The 24,512-nt window shown below is 43.0% G+C and overlaps 1 protein-coding gene across 1 annotated transcript; it reads left to right on the forward strand.

Annotated features, from left to right (window-relative positions):
• Positions 1-145: 145 nt before the first annotated feature.
• LOC310775802 (atrial natriuretic peptide receptor 1) lies at positions 146-24,512 on the forward strand (the record flags this gene model as incomplete). The annotated part of the gene is made up of 16 exons (XM_083635934.1): positions 146-338; positions 1,140-1,144; positions 3,967-4,065; positions 4,805-4,882; positions 6,010-6,114; positions 6,907-6,978; positions 7,264-7,435; positions 8,555-8,707; positions 9,331-9,505; positions 11,759-11,902; positions 15,433-15,556; positions 16,690-16,758; positions 16,882-17,056; positions 18,298-18,396; positions 23,716-23,807; positions 24,465-24,512. 16 exons carry the CDS (start codon positions 146-148, stop codon positions 24,510-24,512), a joined length of 1,803 nt encoding a protein of 600 aa, XP_083492060.1.

Raw genomic sequence — 24,512 nt, forward strand, 5'->3', positions numbered from 1 at the left:
AGATCATGTACAGTAATAGTAACATTCAATAAATAATGTAAATTGTTATGATTTCAGCCAATGCATAGTCTCAACTTCATTATGAACTGTATTACTTTGATATTCATTGTGAGTTACAAGCCCATTCCTGTGTCTCCCAGAGCCAATGGCATTCCCCTGCTATGAGGTTCTCATGATGCAACTTCTCCTGTCCTGGGTGAGTGAAGATGAAGGTGCAAAATTCACGCTCCTGCTGTCTCTGCCGAACACCTCCTCCGTGCCCTTCAGTGTGGGCAGGATCGGGGCAGGTGCTCTTATCGCCATGGATACGGTGAACCAGAGCCCCAACCTGTTGATAGGTAAGTGTTATGCAATACCAAGCTGGACCATCCACTGTGCTAGTTTAAAGTCACCTTGCAAGGCAGCTGGATTCACACGAGATCGTGAGATCAGACTACCACCGTTTGTGAAAACAAAACCACTTGGCAGCGTCGGGTCAAACGCCTCTCCCTTCAGATTATTTGGGACATGTGAAAAATGTATTCGATTTATGAGGTTAATCTCAGAATTATTTTACATTTGAGTTTCAAGTCAGAATTAAAGAATGAGATTAAAGGATTAAAGGAATATGAGGGAGTAATGGGAATCCAAATCATCTGGCCGGGGGGGTAGAAAGAGCCCACCTAAGGACACACCTGAATGTGGCTACAATGGCGAGTTCTGCACTGGTAATGATCTTCTCAGACGTGAATAGAATATGTCTTAGCTGTGGTATGATCAGAGTTGTAAACCAGCAAATAGCTTCAGAATATTTTTAAATTGTTATTATGCACGTTCCTAGAGTAGCCACAGTTCCTACAGTAATGGGGGGGAAAACAATATGGGGCAAGTTTAAACAATGCAAACACACAGCATATATCAATAGGCTACCTACACCTCTTAAAAAATGTGACGAATGCGCATACCTCCAAATGAACATTTTACAATCGACATCGACTTTCATGAGTCTGAACAGGAGGATAACGACTGACTTTACGATTATCTTTCAGTACAGTATGTTAAACTAGGAGCCTATTAGATCTTAATAGTTTCATGATGATGATGACATTTACAGATGGAGAGTATGTGATTATCATCCTTTTCCCTCAATTTTATTCCAGCAAAGGTAAATAGGTTTATTACAGTATTGTCACTAAATCATACGTACCACATTGTGGAATAGCACACACATTGGAGGATAAATTAGACCTACACATGTCTCATCAATCAATAGGCTGTCATGGCTCATAATATTGTATGGCGCAAAATGGCTGTGCGTAACAATATAATGGCTTGGTGCTATTAGAGCTATTAGAGCACATGGCATTGCTGATTTTCTGGGCTTATGACTGGCATTTACAGTATGTGCAAACCAGATGTAATAGTGGTGTGCCGACATCCATTTAGGGCTAATTGTAGGAGTGGGCATTGACTTGAGCACGTTGTGTGCACAGTTTCACAATGATTGAACGTAACAATGCATGACGACCATGTCATGTAAGCTGGGTTGTATAAATCAATTGTACGGTACAATGTAGTGCATACACATAGTCTATAGTGTTGAATCTACACGCAGTTTTATACATCATGCCCCCTTTTTCCCCACACCTCTCTATCCATACCCAGACAGACTGCCTAGTTGCAGTGTTGGGCAAGTTACTTTCAAAATGTAATATACTACATATGACTAGTTGCTTTCATTTGAAATTAATAAGTTACTTTACAATATTACTGTCTGTGTAGAGTAAGTCGACACCGCCATCCCGGAAAATAATTTCAATCGTCCTGATGTCAGTGTAAAAAGTAAACCATCCAAAATTCTGATTCTTCTCCTTTTATTTTTTTCTTTATTGCCATCTATAGTGGTTATTTCCATGAAAACACACAGTTTGATTAGGAAATGATTGTATATTTTTCATTAAAAAAAAAGTATTGGCATTAGTAGTTTTAATTATTATAAGCTGCTTTGAACTAGTCTAGTTAAACAGGGCATAATTCCCTCTCCAATAACTATTTTTGTGAGGTTTCTCAGCAAAAAAACTAGCTACATTTTCCAAGATTACATTTGAACACATCATGATAACATTTACCTTCACCCCATACTAATTTTTACTGCATAGATGAATGCCTCATAATGCAACACAATGCAACCTAATGAGGAGCTGACAGAAGCTCAGGATGGGGTTGTAACTCGCGTTAGTTGACATAGTAACTGGTATGACGGAAATCCTATTGGTAATGCGTTAATATTACTGCCAAGAGTAATGTATTAACACGTTACCTGTAATGCGTTACTTTTGTAATGCATTACCCCCAACACTGCTTGCTACAGAATGAATAAATCAGTATTTACAATGTACATTATTTGTGTAGTAATCCAATGGGATCGAAACACCAGAAGAGGGAGGCATTACCCCACGCATCATCCACAACTGTGCGTCCTGCTTCCAGCGCTGAACAGCAATACTTGTGGACTGTGTGCTCTGCTCTTAGTCAAGGTCACACAGCCCACAGCCATGGACCTGACTTGGCTTTGATTAAAAGTAATAATAGAGAAATTCGAGATGGAACCTGGGAGGGAAAGATATTCCGGGAACAATATAGAGAGAAAGTAGAGATGGACAAGTCAGAGAGGTGAGAGCATCTCTTAAATTATTCATCTGTATCTTGGCCAAGAGGAACCAATTCTGCCTTTCTTTAATAGCGTTTTATTGCAGCTTACAGTGTCCATCTCCCCCCTCACTGATGGGCTGGAAACAATGACAGGAATTCACAGTTGTTTGGATTTTTTAATTAAAGTTAATTAAAGTTAGTTAAATGTATGAAAACAAAAGAGGCTCTTTGAGCATACATAAGACATAATACAGAATATTTCGCACACAGTTATGGTAAAACATACAAGTATGCATGTAAATTATAATTGAATAATTTACACTATATTAATGACTATTAATAAAATGTAGAGTTAGGGTAATGTTATCTACCATGTAGTAATGATGTTAGGTCATTTGTGTTATAAAGTCATGTGGTGTACATTATGCTCTTGTTTCAGAACGCAGGCTTCTGATCATCATGGGAATGATTGCTGGTGTTTTATCCACAGTGACAGTTGTTGTTTGTTTGCTCTACAGGTACTACACACACACACACACACACACACACACACACACACACACACACACACACACACACACACACACACACACACACACACGCGCGTGCGCATACACACACAGACACACAGACACAGACACACACACACACACGCACACACACACACACAGACATACACACAGACACACACACACACACACGCACGCACACACACACACACACACACACAACTTCCCTTTCGGTTGCAGAAATGAACTGTCTGGCATACGGGAGCTCCCACATCCCATTAGTGAGTCATCTCATGGTTTTTAGAACCGCAGTACCTCTGCAGACCCCCTGGGGGCCCCGGACCTCCTGTTGAAGAATATACTGGTTTAGACAAATAAGTTAATACCTACGTATTAATTTCTTTCCAAAGCCTTTACTTTGTCTTTCCACAGTCCAAACTGAGTGGTAGTGTACATGAGTGAGTGAAAATGTTCTGGATTCTTCAACTGAGGTTTAGTAAACTTTCTCAATGTTGAGATTGAAGCAGTCTGGAGTCTATACATGATTTCATAATGGCGTATTTATCTGAAGCTGCTTATGTGAGACAGTCTAACAGGACCATCCTCTTCTTGTATTGCAGGAAGTACATTCTGCGTGTGCGTCTCCACGAGAGGGTCAAGCTGTGGAAGGTTGACCCCAGTCAGGTCACACTAATAGCCCCCTCCCCTGCTGGCAAGGTCACGAACTGCGTGGGCATGCATGCATTTTGTCTTGCTGATGCCTATTTCTATTTCGGTGCCCAATGTTAACTGCTTTCTTCACCAATAACATAACATGACCTTCCAGGTGTCCTATCCAAACTCCAAGGCCTTCCAGACTCACTCGATGGAGTACATCCTGGCCAGCATGACAGACAAACCAACTCGCAGAACAGGCATCTACCAAGTAAAACTACAATTCTTTGAAGTTTCAATTTCTGGGTTATATTTTAATTAGCATGAAAGACAAAACAAATAATTTGCGTCTGAACAGCAGAGGCTACTTTTGATATTCAACTCTTCAATGCAGTCTTTGTTAAAACCAGAGATGGGAAGTACAGTAACTATAGTACAAATACTTTTGTTACTGTACTTAAGTAGGATTTTCAGGTCTCTGTACTTTACTGAGTATTCATTTTTCTGACAACTTTTTACTTTTACCCCCTACATTTGAACACAAATATCTGTACTTTCTACTTACATTTTCAAAATAGGGTGGTTACTTTAGTTTTAATGCACGACAGACAAAAACAATGTAGCGTTTGTTTGTCTCTCTCGTCTCGCGCTCCCCCAGCTTTTACGCATTATGTGCACGTTTTTTGTGGAAAAAACACCCATTAGAATTGTCCAGGGTGATGAACACCGTTTTATTACGATATTACCGTTACAACTGTACTTCTACTAAGAAAGGCTGTACTTTCCCATCTGTTGTTAAAACAGTGTTCCGACTATGTATTCCTCTTTGAATTATTGTGCTCAATTCATGCCAACTTGTGCCAACTTTTTTATAATGACATTTTTATTATTTTTCACAGATTACATCATCATTTATTTATAACAAAATGAGAGACTAGTAAGCCTATGATTAGTAACCCATGTAAAAGACAACTTGTGCCATTTAATGATGAAGAGCTTATTTATTTCAGGAAAGCATCCGTTGGGTGCGTTTCCTGACTGTGAAGAACGTGTGTCTGAATGGACAGCTGCTGTGTGAGCTCAAACAGGTGAGAGGGGATTATCAAAAGACACAAGGCAAAGCTTGAAAACGTACCACCTCTGAGTATATGCGATGTGCACTTTTACAAGTACCGTAAATTCCGGACTATAAGGCGCACCGGTGTATAAGCCACACCTTCAAAGTTGACTATTTTTTTCTTATATAAGCCACACCGGACTATAAGCCGCGGGTGTTTTAATGGTATTTTTATTTATTATTATTTTTATTTTTTTTGTGTTTTAATGTTTAATTACCATATGTAATGCTCCCATTTATTAACATTTCAACAAAACAACATAACACAACACCACCTGTGTTGTTATTTACAGTGCACACAGTGTCATACAGTGTCATACAGTGTCATACAGTGTGGTGAAAAGAGGGCAAGAGAGGAAATTAAAACAGAAGTGGATTTATAGTTAGAAAGAGTGCTAAAAAAGAGAGATTTTTTTTTTTTTTTTTTTTTTTTTTGAAAAAATCCATAGATAAGCCGCACCGTTATATAAGCCGCAGGGGCCAAAAAAGGCCAAAAAACGGGAAAAAAGGTGCGGCTTATAGTCCGGAATTTACGGTAAGTATTCTCTCACGAGCATCGCTTTACTGTGTGTGTGTGTGTGTGTGTGTGCAAAATTCATGTTTGTTTCTGTGACTGCATGTGCCTATGGATTTGTCTGTTTGCTTGCACACACTTGTGTAAGCATGGTTTTGTTTTTAGGGATGTAGTGATGGATGGTAAACCAACCTAAAACTCTGTTCAACCAAAGAAAAGTATTAAAATTAGCTATATAAAGGGGAAAAGCATGATTTTTTTTGTGGTTTTATTTGTGGTTGTTTGCCATATTATCACCAAATCCAACACAAAATCACCTTTAAAATGCACTGTCTGTATGTATTATTATTACTTGACTTATGACTTTTTAATTTCCCTGTTTTAATGTTTGTATGTTTAACTTTGTTGACTTCTGTTATGTGAATCATTTTGTAACTTTAAGTGCCATATACATTTATTTTATTATTATTATTATTATTATTATTATTATTATTATTATTATTATTATTATTATTATTATTACCTTTATTGTCATCAGGGTTTACCAACTACTTGATTTACCACTACATCATTGTTTGTTTTAGTGCAGAGACTTGAGCCATCCAAACATCTGCAGCTTCATTGGTGCCTGCCTGGAGACCCCACCGCTCTTTCTTATTCTTGAGTATTGCCCTAAAGGGAGCCTGCAGGTAACCCCGCCCCTCTCACCCTCTCTCTCTCTCCCTCTCTCTCCCTCTCTCTCTCTCTCTCTCTCTCCCTCTCTCCCTCTCTCTCTCTCTCTCTCCCTCCCTCTCTCTCTCCCTCTCTCTCCCCCTCTCTCCATCTCTCCCTCTCTCTCTCTCTCTCTCTCTCTCTCACTCACTCCCTTGCACACATGGTGTGGGATTTCCACCAAGGATGTCGCTACATTGATCATCTCATTACTTTGTAATGTCTGCAAATATCATGCCTCCCTGAAAAAAAAGAATTAAATCCATCAATGGTGAAGACCGAAACTACAGAATGTTTAAGTGAGTGGGCCAACATTTTCCAGTAAAACATATTTAAAATCACGTAGGTTTTATATTGACATTTTGGTTTGGTTTGGTTGCTTTCAGAAAAGTACTGCACTTGTTGGGGGAACATATTGTAAATTAGTATTATGTCAGATTCGTGGCAATGTTGATAGTGACATTGCTCTATATTTATTCTCTTTGTAAACAAGCATGTTTGATGTCTAGTGCAATGAAAGTTAAAGATAAGGGACTTTTCGTTTTGGCACGTTTGATAGCTAGTCACCATCCACCTCAATTGTTTAGGAGAATGCTGCAATGCTGTATTGCTGTGAAACTAAAGTATTTTGTGGACTAAAGCAATGGAACTTCAATGTTCCACATCAATAGGCATGGAGGTGAGTAATGAATGAAATGTCTTTTCGTTTTTGTAAACTGGTCCTTTAACTACGTGACTTCACCTTTTACTACCTGCTTCTCTAACTCCAGGACATATTAAAGAATAGCTCAATCAAACTCGACTGGAGCTTCAAATACTCCTTGATGCTGGACATTGTAAAGGTATCGGATGTTCTTCCCATGCGCTTTCATGTCTCCAAATGATCACTCATTAAATCATGTCTTACCACAGGGCTACAACCTTGGCATTGTACAGTATATCACGTGTATATCTCCTCTGAGACATAGCACAAGATTGGATGTTTTTCAGACATGAAATCAATGTAATTAAATGTCTACACACCACTGAGCATCGATCAGAACCAGGACCCTTGTCAATGATAGTTTTAATACTCACATTGATGGCCCTTGACTCCATCTGTCTGATGTGTGTGTGTCCATCCGTAGGGAATGGACTATCTGCACCGAAGTCCTCTGCATTCTCACGGTCACCTTTCCTCCTCAAATTGTGTGGTGGACAGTCGTTTTGTGCTGAAGGTGACCGACTATGGTCTGAGCCACCTCAGACAAACACCACGCAGCCTGGAGAGCTTGGACCCTTCCTCAGAGCAATGGACCGGTGAGTAGACAGGATTCACAGGAATGGATGGAGGTAGAGATATAAACTAGGAAGAGCAGAGGAGGAAGAGAATTGTCATCGTCATTGTCAGCGGCTGCTTGTCTCTTCATACGCAATAACTACCATACCCCAGTTCACAGTGTGGGTGTAATACAGAACATCACCATGAATGGACGATTCCACCTTTTTGGGAGTTGAGTCTAGAGTCTAGACTGACTTTTTCCTTTTCCCTTCCACACTTGTTGTGAAATGGGTCAGACCAAATCAATCGAACACAGATTAGTATAGATAGGCCTACATCAGAATTAATTATATACACGTGTTTAAATTAAACTGTTTCTTCGATTCTAGAGTTTGGAGTCGAGATTGCAACAGGAATCAGCTCCAATTCCATTTATTAGTACAACCAAATTAGAATTCTCAGAATCGACATGATGGAATTGAGGACTTTAAAGGGATACGGCAACATTTTGGGAGGTTCGCCTATGCCATATTCCCGATAGTATAACTAGCATGTAGGTGCCTTTCTCTCCTCTGTGCGTGCATTAGAAAGTCCGTTTCACCCCTCAATGCTACTTAGCTTAGCATTACAATGGCAGTCTATGGGACAGCTGCTGAAATAAAACTGAAGGTTATGAATATAACCCCGGTTTTATGAATAATATGAGTGAGATAACTCACCAGACAACCCTTCTTCCCAGGGTGGGCAAGAAGAAGGCTCATTATGAATGGCGTTTCCATGCCCCGCCGTAGTATCTACTGTATGAAGGACGGTGTTAGCGCCCCTAGCGGGTAGGGTAGGGTCGGGTCACAGAGGGGTGTGTTCCCCATAAATCTCACGATTATTAGAAATAAAACTACTGTTTTGGAGTTGACTCTCCGTCCCTATCCCTATTAGTGTATTAGAGACTACTAAGAAAATGTGTCTGTCTATTTACACAAATAACTTTGTAGGACAAACAACCAATCAGCATAAAAATTAAATAGAGTCCATACACTGTGACAGAATTATGAAGGTGCTTTGATCAAAACGTTAATCCAATACAATAACCAAGCAAGTTTAGGCAGTGTGCAGCAGACTGGATGTTATTTGTATTGTTGCTGTGTCTCTCTCCTCAGCCTTGCTGTGGCGGGCCCCAGAGCTGTTGAGGGCCAACATGTCTCCTTCTAGCAGCCAAAGAGGTGACGTTTACAGCTTTGCTATCATTGTTCAAGAAGTGGTGTACCGCTGCGGCGCCTTCTATATCCCCAACTGCAAGCTCACGACGCAAGGTGACATACAGTATATCTATCTTTATCTATTTATATCTATCATATATATATGTATATATATATATATCACAGCCTGAAATCTGTATCTTTGTGTCTTTTTGTTTGCTTCTTTGTGGCATTGTTGATGTGTACCTGCAATGATGAGAATATGTATGTCATAGGTTGGCGGCAGCATGGATGTGCATTTGTGTGTCTTATCTATTTTCTCTGTCTCTCTCTTTTTCACCAACTTACTTTATTTCTTTACTTTTTTTTTTTTTTCTCTTCTTTCAGATCCTCCCCCCCCCCCCCCCCCCCTCCAATTTTCTTCTCAATTGTACTTGGCCAATTCCCCCCCGCTGTCCTGATCGTTGCTCCACCCCCCTCTGCCGATCTGGGGAGTTGTAGACTAGCACATGCTTCCTCCGATACATGTGCAGTCACCAGCCGCTTCTTTTCACCTGACAGCGAGGAATTTCACCGGGAGGACGTAGCACGTGGCAGGATCACGCTATTCCTCCACCCCCACCCCCACCCCCAAGTCCCCCGCGCATACACACAAACAAACCCATTCACACGGACATACTCTACATATTTAAAGCATTTCCCTGTTGTTTCTTTCATCCCTTGCCCACCGTCCACAGAGAAAGTGGAACGGGTGGAGGCAGGGGGCTGCAGTCCCCTGCGGCCCCACACAGACAGGGGGCAGTGTCCAGAGAGCGTGGAGGATCTCATGACTTCCTGCTGGAGTGAGCGGCCCGCTGACAGACCCGACTTTTCCTCCCTCCGCGTCACCGTCAAGAGGCTCTGTCCCACTGGGTATGAATACGTACAGTAACAAGGAATCACACCTTTTTATTACCTGTTGAAAATTGTTGGGTTTTCACCCAGTTGGACGTTGGAAAACCCTGTTAACACACACATTCCAATACATTAACTGAGGATCACGCTATTTCTCAGAGTTCCCCTCCCCGCAGACATATCGAGGACACATGCCCTTAATCCAGCTTCCCACCCGCAGACACGGCCAATTGTGCATGTATGGACGCCCGACCAAGCCGGAGTTAGCACGGAGGCTTGAATCTGTGACCCTCATTTTTGTAGTCTACCGCTGCACTACCCGGACGCACAGCGTTCTCATGGCGATGATAAATACAGTGGGTCTTTCTGTATAATTATGATAAAAGGATTGTGGGAGTTTACAACACATGTGTACAGTTTCATAGTTACATTTTCATAATAATATATTTTATATCCTTTTATTCATTAATACTGTTCAGTCTCACAAGATATACTGTGGCCAATTTTGTCACAAAAAGGAAAAATGTCTCACTCTTGACTAATTGACTGACTTTGACCTAACTTTGACCTGACTTTGACCTGAGTTGGGCTTTTGATGGAAAAACACACAACTGTTCTCTAATCTAGATAAGAGCAAAGACACGTGTCAAACTTATGAAGTGTGATTATGCTTCCTGTCATGGAGGAGGTGTGAGTGGTCCTATTGAGAGTGTGTAATTAAGTACAACAGACACAGGAGGAGGCCCCTTAATATAAGCAATGATAACTCTTAATCGGATAACATGCAAGGACATACGTGACAGTTTGAAAGAAAGAGAGAGAGGGGGGATGTGTTTTGAGGAGAGACGATGATATTAGAGAAAGTGAGAAAGCATCAGGATACAAAGACTACTCAAACAATCCGACACCTCATTTTGAAGTGATTTCATGTCAACATTAGTAAGTCAGGTCATCATCCTCTCTCTCTTAATTGCCAGATAAAGAGAGTGAACATTCTTTATTTGTTCCTTGTGAAATTCTTAAAGGAACACTCCGCCCATTTTCAACCAGCTTTGTATCATTAGAACATCAGTAGTATATCAGAAAACTGTAAATGGTTTTGAAGTCTGTCATTTAATTTGACAGTTATTGAGTGTTAAAGTGTGGACCAGTGACATCACTGGTCCACACTAACTCAAATTAATAACTCATTAACTCAAATCAACTCTCAATAACTGTCAAACTAGATGAATGATTTCAAAACCGTTTAGTTTAGTTTGTGACCTCACGACTGCCCATTTCATGCTCGTTAACGTGATACCTCAGGAACGCCTTGACAGAATTACTTCAAATTTAGCTCAAACATCAACTTGCACTCAAGGATAAACTGATTCCCCTTTGGTGGACAAAGGTCCAAGTTCAAGGTCACTGTGGCCACACGTACTGTAGGCTACGTCTGTTCCTTCAAGGAAGGGGGGCGCGGATAGGTAAAAGGAACCATAGCTAGGGATAGGAAGGTTGTATAGAGGGAAAGGGGCGGAGAAAGGGTCCGGGATAGGAAGGTCGTAGAGTGTCGGGATTCGAGGAGTGTGTAGGGGGAGTGGCTAGTGAGTGTGGGTGGCGGGAAGGGGCGTGGTGAGGTAAAAGGGTGGAGCTAGGGAAAAGGGACCATAGTTAGGGATAGGAAGGGCGTAGAGTGTTGGGGTTCAAGGGGTGGTATAGAGAGAGTGGCTAGGGGGATGTGGGTGGTGGGAGGGTGTGTGGGGGTCAACGAAGGGGGGCGGGTTGGAGAAAAGGGGCTGTAGCTAGGGATACGAAGGTCGTAGAGAGTCAGGGTTTGAGGGGTGGGTAGAGGGGGGCTCTGGGTGGTTGGTCAGGACTGTGGTGAGGGAAAGCGGTGGGGCAAGGGAGGGGCCATAGCTAGGGTTCAGAAGGTCATAGAGACTCAGGGTTCGAGGGCCGGGTAGGGGGATGTGGGTGGTAACTTCTGGGGTAGGGGTAGGACCATTTCCCATGTTGAAAACGATTAGCCGCGTTGTTGAGGTACTCCCAAACATTGCCTAAAGTGCGATAAGTGTGAATGGCCACACCACTGTGCTGTGGGCTTCAATGTATTTGTGCTTGTATGAGTCTGGACAGACATGGATGTAGACTGCTGACTTGTTTGCGGAGGCGTACAAACGCGATGCGGTATTTCTAGTTTATAAACGAAACAATTAGACAGCAATTCTGGATAAAAAATGAATGCATTTCTCTGTGTTCATGCTTGCATACGTGTGTTTGTGTTATTAGTGGAAGCGACAACATTCTGGACAACCTTTTATCTCGTCTGGAGCAGTATGCCACCAATCTGGAGGAGGTGGTGAGTGAGCGCACTGCCCAGTTTCTGGAGGAGAAGAGGCGTGCCGAGGGCCTACTCACCCAGATGTTGCCACGGTGATAATGATAAATATGGATTTTTTTCTCTGTGTGAGGCTGGAGCATCGTCTCTATCTCCTCTCTCTCTCTCTCTCTCTCTCTCTCACTTTTTCTTTGCAACACACACAAAGAGAGAGAGTGAAACTTATTTCTTTGCTCCTTTATCATACTAGATTATCATGCCGCTATGTGGCCTTCAAATCTAGTTTGGTGGGCCTCCAGCCCGGGGTCCCGGTCCCGGTACCACTAGCAGTACCTGTACCTGTATCGGTATCGGTATCGGTATCGGTATCAGTAACCCTTCAAGGACCTCTTGAACCCCTTCAAGGACACCTGGAACCCCTTCAAGGACACCTGGAGCCCCTTCAAGGACCCCTAGAACCCCTTCAAGGACCTTTGGTGTATGTGTGTGTGTGTGTGTGTGTGTGTGTGTGTGTGTGTGTGTGTGTGTGTGTGTGTGTGTGTGTGTGTGTCAGAGTCCTGCACGGGTCCAATTTTGTAAACCCGTGCCCGCCCAGACCCATCAATTTTAGACCCGTGTCCGCCCCGTTATGAGTTTCAAGTCGAGTTTCATATTGGCTTGAAATGCTCTGGTTAATACGGGATGAAGAATGATGTTATTGATACAAATTCCAATCTACAACTGTGTGTGTGTGTGTGTGTGTGTGTGTGTGTGTGTGTGTGTGTGTGTGTGTGTGTGTGTGTGTGTGTGTGTCTGTGTCTGTGTGTGTGTGTGTGTGTGTGTGTGTGTGTGTGTGTGTGTGTGTGTGTGTGTGTGTGTGTGTGTGTGTCTGTGTCTGTGTCTGTGTGTGTGTGTGTGTGTGTGTGTGTGTGTGTGTGTGTGCGCGCGTGCGCCAGCATGCGTGCGTGTGTTGTGTATAAGTATCGCTCCCCTGGAACCCCTCTATGGCCCAGCCATTCGTGAAATTGTGATAGACAGACAGGTGTAGCCAATTTTATTATTTATTATTATTTTACAGATTTATTCAAATCTGTCTTGCATGACTCTTTTTCTGTCTACAGTATGTCTGCCTAGACTCTGTAGAGCATAACCTTGTCCTCTACCTCTTATTCTTTCCAGTTCCATCTAATAGGCTTATTATTCACCAGAGGTTTCCCGCAACACATCACCTACACTCTGTTCTTCACAACACAGCACCTACACTATGTGGTCTATCCTGTACTGTATTCTTCACAACACAACACCTACACTATGTGGTCTATCATGTACTGTATTCTTCACAACACAACACCTACACTATGTGGTCTATCCTGTACTGTATTCTTCACAACACAACACCTACACTATGTGGTCTATCCTGTACTGTATTCTTCACAACACAACACCTACACTATGTGGTCTATCATGTACTGTATTCTTCACAACACAACACCTACACTATGTGGTCTATCATGTACTGTATTCTTCACAACACAACACAACACCTACACTATGTGGTCTATCCTGTACTGTATTCTTCACAACACAACACCTACACTATGTGGTCTATCCTGTACTGTATTCTTCACAACACAACACCTACACTATGTGGTCTATCCTGTACTGTATTCTTCACAACACAACACCTACACTATGTGGTCTATCCTGTACTGTATTCTTCACAACACAACACTACACTATGTGGTCTATCCTGTACTGTATTCTTCACAACACAGCACCTACACTATGTGGTCTATCCTGTACTGTATTCTTCACAACACAACACAACACTATGTGGTCTATCCTGTACTGTATTCTTCACAACACAACACAACACTACACTATGTGGTCTATCCTTTACTGTATTCTTCACAACACAGCACCTACACTATGTGGTCTATCCTGTACTGTATTCTTCACAACACAACACCTACACTATGTGGTCTATCCTGTACTGTATTCTTCACAACACATCACCTACACTATGTGGTCTATCCTGTACTGTATTCTTCACAACACATCACCTACACTATGTGGTCTATCCTGTACTGTATTCTTCACAACACAACACCTACACTATGTGGTCTATCCTGTACTGTATTCTTCACAACACAACACCTACACTATGTGGTCTATCCTGTACTGTATTCTTCACAACACAACACCTACACTATGTGGTCTATCCTGTACTGTATTCTTCACAACACAACACCTACACTATGTGGTCTATCCTGTACTGTATTCTTCACAACACAGCACCTACACTATGTGGTCTATCCTGTACTGTATTCTTCACAACACAACACCTACACTATGTGGTCTATCCTGTACTGTATTCTTCACAACACAACACCTACACTATGTGGTCTATCCTGTACTGTATTCTTCACAACACATCACCTACACTATGTGGTCTATCCTGTACTGTATTCTTCACAACACAACACCCACACTATGTGGTCTATCCTGTACTGTATTCTTCACAACACATCACCTACACTATGTGGTCTATCCTGTACTGTATTCTTCACAACACAGCACTACACTATGTGGTCTATCATGTACTGTATTCTTCACAACACAACACCTACACTATGTGGTCTATCCTGTACTGTATTCTTCACAACACAACACCTACACTATGTGGTCTATCCTGTACTGTATTCTTCACAACACATCACCTACACTATGTGGTCTATCCTGTACTGTATTCTTCACAACACAACACCCACACTATGTGGTCTATCCTGTACTGTATTCTTCACAACACAACACCCACACTATGTGGTCTATCCTGTACTGTATTCTTCACAACACAACACCTACACTATGTGGTCTATCCTGTACTGTATTCTTCACAACACAACACCTACACTATGTGGTCTATCCTGTACTGTATTCTTCACAACACAGCACCTACACTATGTGGTCTATCCTGTACTGTATTCTTCACAACACATCACCTACACTATGTGGTCTATCCTGTACTGTATTCTTCACAACACAACACCTACACTATGTGGTCTATCCTGTACTGTATTCTTCACAACACATCACCTACACTATGTGGTCTATCCTGTACTGTATTCTTCACAACACAACACCCACACTATGTGGTCTATCCTGTACTGTATTCTTCACAACACATCACCTACACTATGTGGTCTATCCTGTACTGTATTCTTCACAACACAGCACCTACACTATGTGGTCTATCCTGTACTGTATTCTTCACAACACAGCACCTACACTATGTGGTCTATCCTGTACTGTATTCTTCACAACACAACACCTACACTATGTGGTCTATCCTGTACTGTATTCTTCACAACACATCACCCACACTATGTGGTCTATCCTGTACTGTATTCTTCACAACACAGCACCTACACTATGTGGTCTATCCTGTACTGTATTCTTCACAACACAACACCTACACTATGTGGTCTATCCTGTACTGTATTCTTCACAACACATCACCCACACTATGTGGTCTATCCTGTACTGTATTCTTCACAACACAGCACCTACACTATGTGGTCTATCCTGTACTGTATTCTTCCATGTGGGAGCTTATTTGCTCACATCACTCTCCCTGTATCTTTAGATGTGTGGCTGCACAGCTCCTTGCTGGGAAGACGGTGCAGGCAGAAACCTACAACTGTGTCACCATCTATTTCAGTGACATCGAGGGATTCACTGTCATGTCGGCCAGAATCACACCTATGCAGGTGACCAGCCGACTCAAATACCTTTCTATGGAAAAGATGAAAAGGCTATAAGAAAAGGGGATAAAAAGAAAGTCTCAAGTCATTCAAACAGGTTGAACTAGTCCCATGTACTGGGAGCCCATGTTGTACTTTTTTTCAATATTTTATTTTTCAATTTTCACAACAAAAGCGAAACAAACTCAGATATACACACACACACACACACACACACACACACACACACACACACACACACACACACACACACACACACACACACACACACACACACAAAACAAAACAAAAACAACACACACCAACATTACAACATGGTGCTACCAGCCGTATAAGGTGCTTGTAAATACTGTACATAAAATCCAATGTAAGGAGTCCATTAGAGAATAGCTGGGCGAGTTACTCATTTCTAACCTCGTCAAAGTAGGCCAGGAACGGGTCCCAAATCGTTGAGAACTTCCCAAGTGAGTTGGTCCTCATGTACCTGAGTCTCTCCATGCGCACAACCGAAACCATGTCCGTCAGCCACAACTGAAAAGATGGTGGAGAGTGGGACTTCCACTCCTTCAGAATGAGTCTCTTGGCGACAGTCGTCCCCTGCGTCAGAGACTGCTGCACAGCCGTAGGGAGGAGCAGAGAAGATTCAGAACAGCCGAAGATGACAAGTTCCGCCTCTGGTTGAAGGGTTATTTTATAGGCCTTAGAGTGCCCATGTTGTACCTTCAACCTTCAAAAGTATGGGAAGGTCAACAGACAAACATGGGATCAGCAGCATAGCCTACCTACCATGTGTCTTTGTGGGTGCAGCTGCTGTGAAGCACAGCAGGCAATGGCTTGATCCTCATTTGGGTGTTAATGGTAATATTGGGTGACATTATTACGTTTTATTCCGTGTACAATACGAGATCTGATAAGGGTGTTTGATAGGCATAAAGCTCAGGGTATAGGGGAAACCAGAGAAAATGATTAGTATATAATGGGTTAGAACAGTTGGAGTTTATACAAATTGTTTATACTTGTGAGTATGCATGCTCATGCATAAAAATAAATTATGCACTTGTACATATATGCATCTCTATCTGTACCTGTACTGATGTTTTATATAGAATAAATTGTGTTCAAATGTTTCTTTCCTTCAGGTGGTAAATCTACTGAATGACTTGTATACGTATTTTGACAATATCATTGACAACTATGACGTTTACAAGGTAAAGTAACAATTTTCTGGTGCTCTACATACTGTACATTATATTAAAAAAATAAAATCTGAACAATGAACAAAAGATCTCAACTTCTAAGTTTAGACTGTATTTCTGTCATCGTTTTTCCAGGTGGAGACCATCGGAGACGCCTACATGGTCGTGTCTGGTTTACCCATCAGAAATGGGGACGAGCATGCTAAAGAGATCGCCCGAATGTCTCTAGCAATAGTCAAGGGTCTGAGGCACTACCAGAGCCCACATGTGCCACAACCGCAGCTCAAGGTCCGCATCGGCTTACATTCAGGTACATCAACTCCAAAAGCAATGAGATTTGTCTCGTTACTCATGTATTGAATATGAACATATTGAGAACAAATATACAATACAGCTTTTATTTTTGTTTCATATCACTCCCTGCACAGCATTATTTAAAGCCAAGCCAGAAGTGAGAGCAGGGAGAGATCAATTGATTAATTAATTCTCAATAGGATCAATTAAGAGAAACCGCCTGTGGGGAAAGCATAATAAAACTGAGCCGACTCTTGGATGCTGAGGTGGTGATGGTGGGGTGAGAGAAGCTAGTGGCAGCAGGGTGAACAGCAGGAGTGAATGAACAAGTATGTGCTCTGGTGCACATGAGCGAGTGAGTTTGACAGCTTTAATAGACCGTCCCATCAGCAAAGACAATAACCCAGCTCACCTGACACATCAACTGATCCAGAGTTGTTGCACCCACCGCTTTGGTGGGTTGCCTCAACTAGCTTTGCAGCCTTCTCCTCATTTATTTCCATCAACGAAATGCACGTCTTTCCAGATATGGAAGATGTCAAAAACCGAATATACTAACGCTACACTTAAAACGTTAACTAAAGGAAATCATCATGGCTTATCTGCTTGTTGTCTTGTGTTTCAGGACCTTGTGTAGCGGGTGTGGTTGGTCTGAAGATGTCTCTGCTTGCCATGTGTTTCAGGACCTTGTGTAGCGGGTGTGGTTGGTCTGAAGATGTCTCTGCTTGTCATGTGTTTCAGGACCTTGTGTAGCGGGTGTGGTTGGTCTGAAGATGTCTCTGCTTGTCATGTGTTTCAGGACCTTGTGTAGCGGGTGTGGTTGGTCTGAAGATGTCTCTGCTTGTCATGTGTTTCAGGACCTTGTGCGGGTGTGGTTGGTCTGAAGATGTCTCTACTTGTCATGTGTTTTAGGACCTTGTGTAGCGGGTGTGGTTGGTCTGAAGATGTCTCTACTTGTCATGTGTTTCAGGACCTTGTGTAGCGGGTGTGGTTGGTCTGAAGATGTCTCTGCTTGTCATGTGTTTCAGGACCTTGTGCGGGTGTGGTTGGTCTAAAGATGTCTCTGCTTGTCATGTGTTTCAGGACCTTGTGTAGCGGGTGTGGTTGGTCTGAAGATGTCTCTACTTGTCATGTGTTTCAGGACCTTGTGTAGCGGGTGTGGTTGGTCTGAAGATGTCTCTACTTGTCATGTGTTTCAGGACCTTGTGTAGCGGGTGTGGTTGGTCTGAAGATGTCTCTACTTGTCATGTGTTTCAGGACCTTGTGTAGCGGGTGTGGTTGGTCTGAAGATGCCCCGCTACTGTTTGTTTGGCGATACGGTCAACACGGCATCAAGGATGGAGTCGTATGGATCACGTATGCAGCCTCCATCATAGCCTATTTTTATTCACAATACACTTTCCTGTCGACATTGGATTATACAAATGGCATGGGAATTTGCCTTGATCCTTTTGTGAAGATGACCGTTTTGAATGCCAACTTTAAAACAACTTTGGAGTTAGCATTTCAGCCAATTAAGTAGCTAAGCAAGTGATTAGGTATTCAAGATTCAACATTTAAGATTTTTATTGTCACCCCGTTGTACGAGTACGCACGTGTGAAATTCTGATGCTGTGGGCTCCGTTACAGACAAGGTGCAGTAGGTGAATAGTGCAAAATCACAGCAAGCAACAAATAGATAATAAGGCAACAGTTAAATAGGGCAACAATGTAAACGGTGTATGTGAAGTGCAATTAAGGCAACAGTTAAATAAATATAATATTAAAATATAATATAATATAATATAATATAATATAATATAATATAATAATATAATATATAAAACTAATAAAGTAGAAGTGATAAAGTATTAAATAGAATATGATGAAAGTGTTCACAGTGTCCACGAGTGTCCAAGAGTGTGCAAATGACAATAGCAGGTTTATTGCACTGTTGTGTGTGTGTGTGTGTGTGTGTGTGTGTGTGTGTGTGTGTGTGTGTGGTGTGTGTGTGTGTGTGTGTGTGTGTGTGTGTTATCTGTTGAGGAGTCTCGTGGCCTGCAGGAAGAAATGACTATTCCGCAGACGGTTTGTGCATGCTCTTGGGACCCTGTATCTTCTCCCTGAGGGCAGCAGGGAGAACAGGCAGTTGTGAGGGTGGGTTATGTCCTTGATGATCTTCCGGGACTTCCTGAGGCACCGCTGAGTGTACAGATCTGGCCGTTTTGGCAGCTCACATCCTGTCACGTGCTGGGCTGCGCACCTCACCCTTCTCAGCGCCTTGTGGTCCATGGTGGTACAGTTCCCATACCAGGTAGTGAAGCAGCCGGCCAGCAGGCTCTCAATGGTGCCTCTGTAGAAGTCCCTGAGGATTTTGGGCCTCAGGCCAAATCTCTTTAGCTGTCTGAGTCCGTGCAGTCGCTGTTGGGCCTTTTTGACAACAGTGGCAGTGTGTCTGGCTCACGTCAGGTCCTGGTGGATGTTGACTCCCAGGTACTTGAAGCTGTCCACCCTTTCCACCACTGTGCCATTGATGTTGACTGGGGGATGAGTCTCCCACTGATGGGCAGTGGGGAGGAGGTGCGGTTGTCCACGTTCACCACCTGGTGGTCTGTCAGAAAGTCCTGGATCCAGTCACACAGTGCTGTGTTCAGGCCCAGATCCTTGAGCTTGCTGACCAACCTGGAGCTGAGACCAACCTGAGCTGTTAGTCTACGAACAGCATTCTCACATAAGTGTCCCTTCCCTCCAGGTGGGAGAGGGCGGTGTGGAACACGTGGGCGATGGCACCCGCTGTGCTCCTGTTGGGGCGGTATGCAAATTGTAGGGGGTCGTGGTGGGGTGGGGGGTAGTGTGGGGCGGATGTGTAATATGACCAGCCTCTCCAGCAGGCACTTGCTGACTATGGGTGTGAGGGCTATGGGGCACCTTCTGCTGTTTGGGAATGGGGATGATGGTGGCAGATTTGAAGCAGGAGGGGACAGTCCTGGGAGAGGGACTGGTTGAAAATGTCTGTGAATACCCCCGCCAGCTGGTGGGGGCAGACCTTGAGGACACATATAAGAACCTTGGGTAGTTAAATACAGTAGTTATGTAGGCAGGCACACGTAGTTAGTTCAGCACAATCTCTTAAATAATAGTAGGCCTACAAATAACACTCTTTTCTACCAAACCAAACCAGATTTAACAATATTTATTGAATTTAATTAATCCCGTCTTTGGCGGAGAGCTCCTTGGCCAAAAGGGGGATCAGCCACGTGACCGGGAATCGACCACGTGACGGTGGATCAGCCACGTGACGGCGGACCTGCCATGGATTTTGGCAGGGGCGTCGGAACCCTCCCCCTTTAGGAGAGGAGCCTTCACCTGGTGGTACTGGGGTGGAAGCCGGGGAGGTGGTGGGGTGACGCTGCAGTGCAGAGGAGACAAGAGCAATAGACAGGTAGGAGGGGAACCCCATTTAAACAGACCGCTTGGAAAAATGGCAGGCTGTTATTGGATAATTGAACATGATGACATAACTAGTTCCGTCTCTTGGTAGAACTTCCGTAAACTCCCATTTCCACTATTAAATAATGTGGATGGAATACGCCAAATTGCGTTCAGTCGTTAATGTAAGCGCAGTATTGTATTTGGTGGGATGGGTGTACCAGCGGATAGTGTCCCCAACTTGCAATTTTTACAGCTTTTCATCACGAGAGAGTGCAGGTTTCGCCTCCCGATGTGGGACCGTTTTTATCCATGACCCTAAACCAACCTTTAACCCCGACCAAGTTGCTTTACTTGCCTAAACCTAAAAGTAGCTTTTATTGCCTAACCTTAATGCTGTTTTAGTTGCCAAAACCCAATGTTTTTAACCCCAAACCAGCACCTAACCCCAACCAAGTTTCTTTTATTGCCTAACCTTACCCGAGATGTTTTAGTTGTCTAAACCGGCACAAAAACACCTTGGTTGCAACCAAGGTGTTTTTGTGCCGGTCGAGTAGTTCATCACCGCCGTTTCCACCAGGGGCCTCTACTGGGGCTTTCCCTGCCAGGGGAGCCATCGTCCATATAACCAGGAAGAATCAGAATCAGAATCAGAATCAGAAAAACTTGATCCCCGGGGGGAAATTGGGACAAGTTACAGTTGCTCGTTCACATAACACACATAGCATAAAATAAAATACACAGTAGTAATGCGATAGTAAAATAGTAGAATAAGCAGACTAAGAAGAAAGAACACAACATAGCATGGAATAAACAGTATAAACAGTATTAAATGCGATAGGAGCAAAATAGTGGAGTACGTCTAAGTAAGCAAATACGTAGAGTAAGTATACCTTACGTACCAATTGTCTTTATTGCACACTGAACTTATATTATTCGGCTTGCCCCATACGTTACACGTGGCTCAGCCAGGCACTTTTTCCAGTTAGCCTATCTTTATTGCACACTGAACTTATATTATTCGGCTTGCCCTATACGTTACACGTGGCTCAGCCAGGCACTTTTTCCAGTTAGCCTATCTTTATTGCACACTGAACTTATATTATTTGGCTTGCCCTATACGTTATCACGTGGCTCAGCCAGGCACTTTTTCCAGTTAGCCTATCTTTATTGCACACTGAACTTATATTATTCGGCTTGCCCTATACGTTACACGTGGCTCAGCCAGGCACTTTTTCCAGTTAGCCTATCTTTATTGCACACTGAACTTATATTATTCGGCTTGCCCTATACGTTACACGTGGCTCAGCCAGGCACTTTTTCCAGTTAGCCTATCTTTATTGCACACTGAACTTATATTATTCGGCTTGCCCTATACGTTACACGTGGCTCAGCCAGGCACTTTTTCCAGTTAGCCTATCTTTATTGCACACTGAACTTATATTATTCGGCTTGCCCTATACGTTACACGTGGCTCAGCCAGGCACTTTTCCAGTTAGCCTATCTTTATTGCACACTGAACTTATATTATTCGGCTTGCCCTATACGTTACACGTGGCTCAGCCAGGCACTTTTTCCAGTTAGCCTATCTTTATTGCACACTGAACTTATATTATTCGGCTTGCCCTATACGTTACACGTGGCTCAGCCAGGCACTTTTTCCAGTTAGCCTATCTTTATTGCACACTGAACTTATATTATTCGGCTTGCCCTATACGTTACACGTGGCTCAGCCAGGCACTTTTTCCAGTTAGTCTATCTTTATTGCACACTGAACTTATATTATTCGGCTTGCCCTATACGTTACACGTGGCTCAGCCAGGCACTTTTTCCAGTTAGCCTATCTTTATTGCACACTGAACTTATATTATTCGGCTTGCCCTATACGTTACACGTGGCTCAGCCAGGCACTTTTTCCAGTTAGCCTATCTTTATTGCACACTGAACTTATATTATTCGGCTTGCCCTATACGTTACACGTGGCTCAGCCAGGCACTTTTTCCAGTTAGCCTATCTTTATTGCACACTGAACTTATATTATTCGGCTTGCCCTATACGTTACACGTGGCTCAGCCAGGCACTTTTTCCAGTTAGCCTATCTTTATTGCACACTGAACTTATATTATTCGGCTTGCCCTATACGTTACACGTGGCTCAGCCAGGCACTTTTCCAGTTAGCCTATCTTTATTGCACACTGAACTTATATTATTCGGCTTGCCCTATACGTTACACGTGGCTCAGCCAGGCACTTTTTCCAGTTAGCCTATCTTTACTGCACACTGAACTTATATTATTCGGCTTGCCCTATACGTTACACGTGGCTCAGCCAGGCACTTTTTCCAGTTAGCCTATCTTTATTGCACACTGAACTTATATTATTTGGCTTGCCCTATACGTTACACGTGGCTCAGCCAGGCACTTTTTCCAGTTAGCCTATCTTTATTGCACACTGAACTTATATTATTCGGCTTGCCCTATACGTTACACGTGGCTCAGCCAGGCACTTTTTCCAGTTAGTCTATCTTTATTGCACACTGAACTTATATTATTCGGCTTGCCCTATACGTTACACGTGGCTCAGCCAGGCACTTTTTCCAGTTAGCCTATCTTTATTGCACACTGAACTTATATTATTCGGCTTGCCCTATACGTTACACGTGGCTCAGCCAGGCACTTTTTCCAGTTAGCCTATCTTTATTGCACACTGAACTTATATTATTCGGCTTGCCCTATACGTTACACGTGGCTCAGCCAGGCACTTTTTCCAGTTAGCCTATCTTTATTGCACACTGAACTTATATTATTCGGCTTGCCCTATACGTTACACGTGGCTCAGCCAGGCACTTTTCCAGTTAGCCTATCGGCTGGCTCAGTCTCAGGGAGACTGAGCGTCTCCGAGGTGCCGGGGAGAATCCCTTGGCCACCCGAGAGACTCGCTTGCTGGTCCGGTAGTCTCTCGCCCGGCAGGAGAACTAAGGGATCCGGGGCATTTAACGAGGGACGAAGAGAACCGGGGAGCGATGTAGCGGCCGGGGGAGAAATAGCCGTATAAAATGCGTATACACTGCATGTGAAATTGGACTTTTGCAGCCTAAATGCACTCATTTTGAAAGTGTAATACCATGGTATTTGTATGCAATTCAGTGAGATCAAGGTGGTTAGTTAGTTAGTTAGTTAGTTAGTTACATAGTTAGCAAGCTAGCCTTATGTTTGCATGTTGGTAGGTCTCCAACAGCAGTAATGTCAGTTTCCTATTTGATTCTCAGCACTAAAGATCCATGTGAGCAGCTCTACCAAGGCTCTTCTGGACACATTCAGCACATTCCACTGTGAGCTGAGAGGAGACATCGCCATGAAGGTACAGTGAGGGCCCTGTCTGAAAGTTTGGGGATTTTTTGTTGTTGCTATATATTACGTTTCTGGCACTTGGTGGCAACTGTGGTTTGAGACCTCTCTCCACCGTGGTTGTCAGTTTATTGCACATTCAACAGAAGAGAAGACTAGAAACAGAGCTGTGCGTGCTCCTTTCTAGGCTACCGCGCCTCGTCCTCTTCCTCCTTCCCCTCCTCTTCCTCATCACTCATTTCGTACCTCGTTGGTTTCCCCTCGAAACCCCTCGGCTGAGCGTGATTGTGCATAGCCGTGCATTGTGTATTCCCTCTCCAATTATAGTATGGTAAGATTGTACAGACTTTATGGAACCAAGTTGAACAAAAAAGCTTATTCATTTTCTCAATTGGTTTGATTTTAGGAAGATAAACAAGGACTTTAGACAATATTATTGTAAAAGATGTAATCTTAGAAGTAACTGAAATCTCAGATGCAAATACTTTGGGAGTTGGATGGCTGGTTAGTGATCATAATATCCCTCTGTCACATTGATAATTTTCTCTCTGTCTCTGTCTCTCTCTCTCTCTGTGTCTCTCTCTCTCTCTGTGTCTCTCTCTGTGTGTGTGTGTGTCTCTCTCTCTCTCTCTCTCTCTCTCTCTCTCTCTCTCTCTCTCTCTCTCTCTAGGGGAAAGGACTTGTAAGGACATTTTGGCTTGAGGAACTGGGAAAGTAA

This window comes from Poromitra crassiceps, assembly GCF_964638095.1.
Source record: "Poromitra crassiceps genome assembly, chromosome: 4".
Taxonomy (NCBI): Eukaryota; Metazoa; Chordata; class Actinopteri; order Beryciformes; family Melamphaidae; genus Poromitra; species Poromitra crassiceps.